This window comes from Monodon monoceros, unplaced genomic scaffold (assembly GCF_005190385.1).
Source record: "Monodon monoceros isolate NGI ecotype Baffin Bay Population unplaced genomic scaffold, NGI_Narwhal_1 Super_Scaffold_21, whole genome shotgun sequence".
NCBI lineage: Eukaryota > Metazoa > Chordata > Mammalia > Artiodactyla > Monodontidae > Monodon > Monodon monoceros.
In genome coordinates, this window is record NW_021703778.1 from 72,529,677 (window position 1) to 72,536,657 (window position 6,981).

The 6,981-nt window shown below is 56.4% G+C and overlaps 1 protein-coding gene across 7 annotated transcripts in view; it reads right to left on the bottom strand.

The window, feature by feature from the left end:
- Positions 1-6,064, bottom strand: part of TLE3 (TLE family member 3, transcriptional corepressor) — a 49,097-nt gene extending 43,033 nt beyond the window's left edge. For 5 of the 7 annotated variants that reach the window (XM_029236973.1, XM_029236969.1, XM_029236968.1 and 2 more), the window contains exons 1-4: positions 4,966-5,170; positions 4,323-4,423; positions 3,744-3,807; positions 2,708-2,752 (exon numbers count right to left, since the gene is read on the bottom strand). In XM_029236973.1, coding sequence (XP_029092806.1) covers positions 2,708-2,752; positions 3,744-3,807; positions 4,323-4,423; positions 4,966-4,989 — 234 coding nt within the window. In that variant the 5' untranslated portion in view covers positions 4,990-5,170. Of the gene's footprint in view, positions 1-2,707; positions 2,753-3,743; positions 3,808-4,322; positions 4,424-4,965 lie in introns of all 7 variants that reach the window. The other 2 variants (XM_029236971.1, XM_029236972.1) reach the window with 2 other exon arrangements.
- Positions 6,065-6,981: the final 917 nt, after the last annotated feature.

The following is a 6,981-nucleotide window of genomic DNA, read 5'->3' on the forward strand; positions in this document are numbered from 1 at the left end:
GAGAGAGAGAGAGAGAGAGAGAGAGAGAGAGAGAGAGAGGGAGAGAGAGAGAGAGAGCGGGAGAAAGAGCGAGCGGGAGCACGCAGGCTGAGGACTGCCACACTCCCCAAGGTGCTAGCTCTGGAGAGCATCCATTATATAAAAGTACAGACAGTCCCCCCCCCCCCCCCCCCCCCCCCCCAGCTTCAAGATGAAGAATCCAGCCTGTTTGTTCCAGGCAGATGTAATCACACGAACAGTCAAGTCTAGAGGGCAGGACACTGCATGAATAATTCAAGCACTCCAGTCACTTGATTGTGTGTGCAGATAAAACACCAGTCAACCGCTAAACAGGTCAGCTGATAAACTTGTTTGCTCAGGCCTAACCACCATCCGCCAAATGCACCCAAGACCCACACTACAATTAGCGGCCGGTTTCCTTCTGCAGAACCCTTGCATGCCTAGGGAGTGGCCAGCCCCAGGAGGTCAGGGCTGCATTTCTCAGTGCAGGGTTTCTTCACCTCCTTGCCTCTTTGTTCCTACACAGCCACCGGGCGGATTTCACCCAACTCAGAGATTGCCATAAAACCGGCAAAGCCACTGAACTCAGAGCACGGAACACTCCCACTGGGAAGCAAGTGGGAGCTGAGGCTGGAAGGCAAAGGTGAGTGGCCAACAGGGTAAAGTACTGTTTAGAAGCCAGAGGCCCAGATTTGAGTCCTAGGTCTGCCCTCCTCGCCTCCCTGAAGCCTCAGTTTCCTCGCCTACAAAAAGAGGGCAAAGAATACATCTACCTGCCTCTGGCAGCTGACAGGATTAAATGAGACCATGTCGCCAAACCTCAGGCATTCTCCCCCTAAGAACCTGGTTTGGGGACTGGCCAGAAGTCCCAGATGCACACAGCTGCTTCTTATGCAAACCCCACCACTCAATGTGCTAGGAAGGCGAATAACTCTTCCTGGGTTCAGAGTGTCCCCAGGACTCCAGGAACAGCTTCGCTCCACCAGCCAAGGTGGATTCTTTGTGCCAAAGAACCATCCACTCACAGACACGGGGAACACCACCCATGCAGACCTCGACATGCAACGACGTATTACACCTTAATTACGAAGCTCTTAGAAGAACGGCTGCTATAACTTTTAAACCTGGGTGCAATTACCCTGTTCAATTTAAACACACCCAAGATACCAAGCGCTGAGGACAAAAAAAGAGGGGGTGAAGAAAGGGATGAGGTTGCATCCTGCATAAGAGCCCAAGGCCCTTGAACACCTGGGACCCCGGCTGCACTGCACACATTCTTACTGGACCAGTCAGACCCAGTCAGTTCCACCTAAAGTTGGGCAGTCTCTAGCCCCGACTCCCGAGGAGAAACAGCTTTACTTACAAAGTGGTGTCTGTTTACAGTTCCTGTGGGTCAAGAAGTAAAAACCTGGTAGCCTTCATGTGCCTCCCCAGATTCCTCAACAAACTCAGGTCCCTTTCTGGCTGCCCTTCACCCAACACTGGGGTTCCCTCCAGGAGGGGAAAGGAAACTAGATTCCAAAGACTCTGTGCGAAGCCACTGGAGTGGGCAGACAGGAATCTACATACAAGCATTCCAGAGGTCACCTGCCCTTCTCACCTGCCCTGGGTCCTGCCCCCTTAAAGAGCGAAGTTTAAACCTTGTAAACCACTGTTCATTTAGAGCAGAAAGTCCATTCAAAGCACGGTCAACGAAGACTAGAATAAGTCAACAGTTTTCTGGGATTTCAAGAACACCAATTGTTACAGAGAACAACCGGCCTGCGCCATTTCTCCTTGCCAAGTCAATGCTAATCGCTGGCCAAGCCAAATTATAGGCGGCCTCTCCTCGCAACACAAATACACAAACAGGCCTCTCCCACAGCCCAGCCCAGCACCCAGGATGAGTTACTGATATGCACCAAGATAAAGGTGTTTGTATTTGCCCGGTTTGAGGTATACTGTTATTAGAAGAGTGACAATACGGGGTAGTTTACATATCCATCACACACTACCACACCAGCTAAACTGGTTTGACTTCAAACCAGGATTTCAAAGCTGAGCTCAACCCCCAGCCATCTCAGAAGTCCTGACTAGGCTGCCCCAGGCTCGTTACTTCACCTCTCGGCTTCACCTTCCTTCTCCGAAAAATGGGAAAGGCTGTGGCCGCCTTCACATTAAGATGGAGATGAAAAAACTGCCTCATAGACATAAGGCATTGGGCTGTATTTCATTCTGGCTTTATATTTTTAAGCAGTTGGTGGCTTGTTCCCTTAAATTTTGACAGCTCAGCCTGGCTTTTAAGACTCTTGAAGTTTAATCTCATCAAGGCAGAACATACTTTTGTACACACACACACACACACACAAACTCTCCTGCCTTTCCTCTTGAAAATTTTACATTAAAACAGGTAGCAGCCAGCTACCTCTGGGTTTCAGGAGTTTGTAAAGTAGATCCTGAAGGGACAAGTTTCCTTTTGCTCCTTCCTCCTCCACCAAGATCCAACACCAGGACAAACTTCACAAGCTGGGACACTAGAAGCTCAACATGTCCAAGAAATCAGCCAAGCCTCAAACCCAGCATGTCAAGGGCTCGATCCATTCACTCTTCAAGGAGGAGGAGAAGGAACAGAAGAACGAGGCTCATTTTCAAACAGGAGGAGCCATTTTTAAACATCTGTGGATTAGGTAAAAATTTTAAAACTAGACATGTACGGTAAAGCACTTACCTGCTTGTGCATTTCAATGTTCAATCCATAGGACATCTCGTAGTACTAAAAGTAAAAGTAACGGCCATTAATGCACAACACCAAAGTCTGTTTGTGTTCCACAATGAGCTTTGGGGGAGGTTTTGGCCAAATGGTACTTTTATGATACATCTGCTAAAGAAGTTTAAGCCAAAGCCCAAAGCCGGCTATAAAGGGGTTGCAGAGCTGAAGACCGGCTCACGAGGGCTGTTCTCACTGCAACAGAACATCCTATACGCAAAGTATTATGAAGAGCGGGGCCCTCCCTCCCACCAGCCCTGCCTGTACCATATATCCTGTTTATACAAGGTTCTCGTTCAACAAGGAATCATGTGTACACTGGGACCCTCTTGTCCTCTGAGAGTTATTTAGCAATGTGTCGAAGGCCTCTTATGTGCAAAGCAGTGCAGGGAGCCTCACTTAAGGACCTCCGGTGCCTTCCTCACCAACAGAAGATTTAAACTTGCTGGAATAGACACTGGGAAAAGGGCGGACGTCTACACACTGTCCCAGGGCCTTTAAGGTTCTCAGCTGGGGGATCCCTGAGTGTACAGTGGAGGCAAAAGCCTGTAAAAGGCTCCTCCACTGTCAGAAACCCCCGGAGAAAGGGGGTAGGCGGAGGGGCCTTACGTCCCACTCTGGCTAGATCCCAGGGCTGCAGAGCAGTGAAGTTTTCAAACACTCCCAGGAGATCTCTAAGAGAGATTTTTATCCAACCCTGACATAGGCTGATCCAATCCTATCTTACTAGCCAAGATAAGACAACCAGCCCTCTGGGAAACCTTCAAAACACAAATTAATGGGGCACAAAGGAAGTGCACAAGTGCTTGGCCTGGGGTTTGGGTTTCTCTTTCTGCCCCTCCTCTCACCCACCCTCCTCCAAGTGGCCGGGCTATGGGAGGCTGGTGAAGGGTCAGAGGGCACACTCGGATTACACCCGCTCCGGGGCTGCCCGGCGGAGGCCGGTCAGGGGGCCCGGCTCCAGGCTCCCCAGGCCCACGCCGCCCCGGCCTCTCACCATCACATAATGGCGCTGCATCTCCGTCTTCTCGTTCGCCAGCTTGTCGTATTCCACTTTGAGGCTGCGAGGGCAGAAGGAGCCGGCTCAGACTTGGCGCCTGCACAGCCTCCTCCGAGGCCCCAACCCAAGGGCCTCTGGGAGCCACTTCGTCACTTTCCTGACACCCTCCCCCCGGGGGGACCCCCTTATCCCGCAGCCTCTGGGGGAGGGGGGCTTGGGTCCCCGACACGCGGAGATGGAGTGAAACAACTTGAAACTTCCCGCGGCCGAGAGAGTGGACTTATCCGAGCCGCGGGGGGGCGGGACCCCGACGCTCGCTCGCGACCCCCAGAACCCGGAGCGAGCCGGCTCGCGCCCCGAACCCTCAGCCTGGGGGCGGCGCAGGGAGCCGGGAGGCTCTGCCGGCAGCAAAGGGTTAAGGCGCCGCGCTCGGAAAGGGGAAACAAAAGGAGGAGGCCCGGACTGCCCCGCCGCCCCGGGGTCGGGGGCCCGCTCGGTCCCCTAGGGGTGGTGGCAGGAGCTGCGGCGGAGACGCCCCCGCCCCGCCAGCCCCGGGGCGGCCCCCACTGGCCTTACCTGTGATATTGAGCTTGCAGGAACTGGAATTCGTCTTTGATCCTGTCACAAGACTCAGCCACCGTGAATTTAAATCCCGGCTGCCCGGGTTGATGGGGAGCCTGAAGCCGGCGAGGACAAGACAGCGGAGGGGCGGGGGCGTCAGACCCGGCTCCAAGCTGCCCAGACCCCTCACTGGCTTTCCCCGTTCTCCCCCCGCACCTCCCCCACCCACCCACCATAGGGGCCGCCCTCACAGCCCAGCACCTTTCCAGCAAGTTTCTCAGCTCCCCGACGGCCGGGGGGGACGGGGGGCTAACCTCTCCCTATTGGCTGCGGGGCTCCCATCCCTTTCACGAAGGGGCTCCCATTCCCTTCTGGGGCGGGGGAGACACAACGAGTGAGTTGGGATACTTAGGCGAGGGGGCGGGGGACAGCGTGAAAACAGTTCCCCAGGACGACTGGCAGCCCCCCACGCCATTAGGGCGGAATTAACCTCCTCTCGTAACGGCGCCCCCCCATCCCATCCCCTTTGTGTGAGCGCGCGCGCGCACACACGCACACACTATAAAGGTAGCAACAAGCAAAATGGAGGTGCCAGATAAACTGCCTCGTTTACCCTCCCATGATAGATGCTTAAATAAACCGAATTGCAATTACTCACCGGATGTCTGCCTTGCGGATACATGGCAGGGAGGGGTCGTGATTCCGAGAGCGTGGAAGCGCCGAGAGCCCGGGCAGGGGAGATGCGGGGGAGGGGGGAGCCAAGCCCGAGCGGGGGGCGGCCGGGAAACCGAGAGCTCGCCCCCGGCCCCCCCAGCCCGCTCTCACACCGAAATCCCAGAGTCGGGCGCCCGCCCCAAGCGGAAACAAAGAGCCGCGAAGCAGGCGGCAAAGTCGGCGGGCGCCGAGGCCGGGCGGCGGGCGCGGGCTTTGTGCACCTAGGGCTCGGCGGGCTGTGGCCGGCCGCCTTCCCCCCGCTGCGTGGAGCGCGTCAGAGCCGGGGGCTGAGCGGACATCGTCGTCTACCCGGCGGGTCCGGCGCGGGGTCCCGAGGTTAGGGGGCCCCTCCTGGGGCAAGCGCGGGCGCCCTCCGGTTCACTCAGAGCGTCGCGCCAGGAGGGTGGCGCGCCGGGGCAGCCCCAGCATCCGGGGCGCGCGGGTCCGATCCCAGGGGCGGCTCTCGGCGAGAAGAGGAAGGAGGCAGGCACCGGGGTGGCGGCTTGGGGCCGCAGGAGTGCCGGAGGGTGAGGGCGGGAGCTCGGCGCGGGCGCTTCGACCCCCCCCCCCACTCCGAGAGGAGAGCCTGCTGTTCTGTCTGTTACTGCCGCCGCCGCTGCAAGCCCTTCCCAGGGCCGAGGAGGAAACTCCGGGCTCAGTAGGTGGGAATCAACCACCCTGGCATCCTAACTCCAGCAGGCACAGGAAGCCGCATCAAAGGGGTCCTCGCTGCTCCCTGCTCGAGCGCCGAGTCCCCAGCGAGGAGCGCTCGGTGCCGCCACCGCCGCCTCGGAGCGCGCAGGCAGGAGAGCGCTGGAAGGGAGAAGCAGCCCGAGACCGGGGAGATCTGTGGCTTCCTTCCTTCCCCTCGGCTCGGCTCTCCTCTCGCGCCCCGACAGTCCCCCCAAACACACGCACACGCACACACACACATACACTCGCACCAAAAAAAGTGCCCCGGACCTGCGGATACCACACACAGACAGGCGAGGGAGACGAGCACGAGGTCTGAACTGCCGCGAGAGCAGTTCCAAATAGGGACTGAAAAGTAACAAAATAATGTGGCAGCTTCGCCCAGAGCTGGCCAATGGGAGCGCGGGGCCCCCACGTGGGGCTGCCGGACTCGGCCTGCGACTGGGCGCCGCCGGGCGCGACGTCACAATGCCCTCTTGTGTCTAAAACTATGCATGAAAAGTAGCAATCAGGCCCTACCCGCTGGTGACTTTCGCATGGGAGTGAAAAACAGCGCTCCTCAGATCAGGAATTAACCGAAAGACATATAATAAATAGATATATATTATAGTCCTGGGCTGCTAGGGTTTTTTTCCCCTCCTCTCTTTCTTTTTTCCCACGATCTACTAGCAAATAATTATTTGGCGGGAGGGGGAAAGAGGGAAGACAGAGGAATAATAACAAAAGAAAAAAAGCTGTACAGTCCTCAAAACCTGTGGCTGGTAGTAACGTATCAGTTTATTCTGCAGTGGCGGCAAACGATACCTCCCTCTAATCCCATTAGGTCTGCAAAGCAGCCCAATTAGATACTATAAAACAAACAAAATCACTTTGTCACTTTAATGTTTTCACAAGATTTCGGACTGATAAAGTGGTGGTCCCAAAGTTGCCCCCCACCTTAAAAAATTTGCTCGGAACTGAGGGTGTCCCTTTCTTTACGCCTTCTCCGACCCACCCCCGACCCCACGGCCCCCAGCTTTTCTTCTTTGTTCATTTGTCCTTCTTTTCAGAAAGCCAAATAAACAGCCTCTTTGATGTGCGGCGGCTGCCCCCGAGAAGTTGGAGGAACTCTAGCTTGGCGGGCACCGCAGACACAAGAGCCCGACTCCCGCAGACACCCTGCTCAGTCCACGCTGTCCCCACACGGGGCTACTTCCCGGTGGAGACGGCTACGCCCTCGCCGCAGCTGCTCACTGAGAGCCGGGGCCAGGGAAGCGAAGTCGGGAAT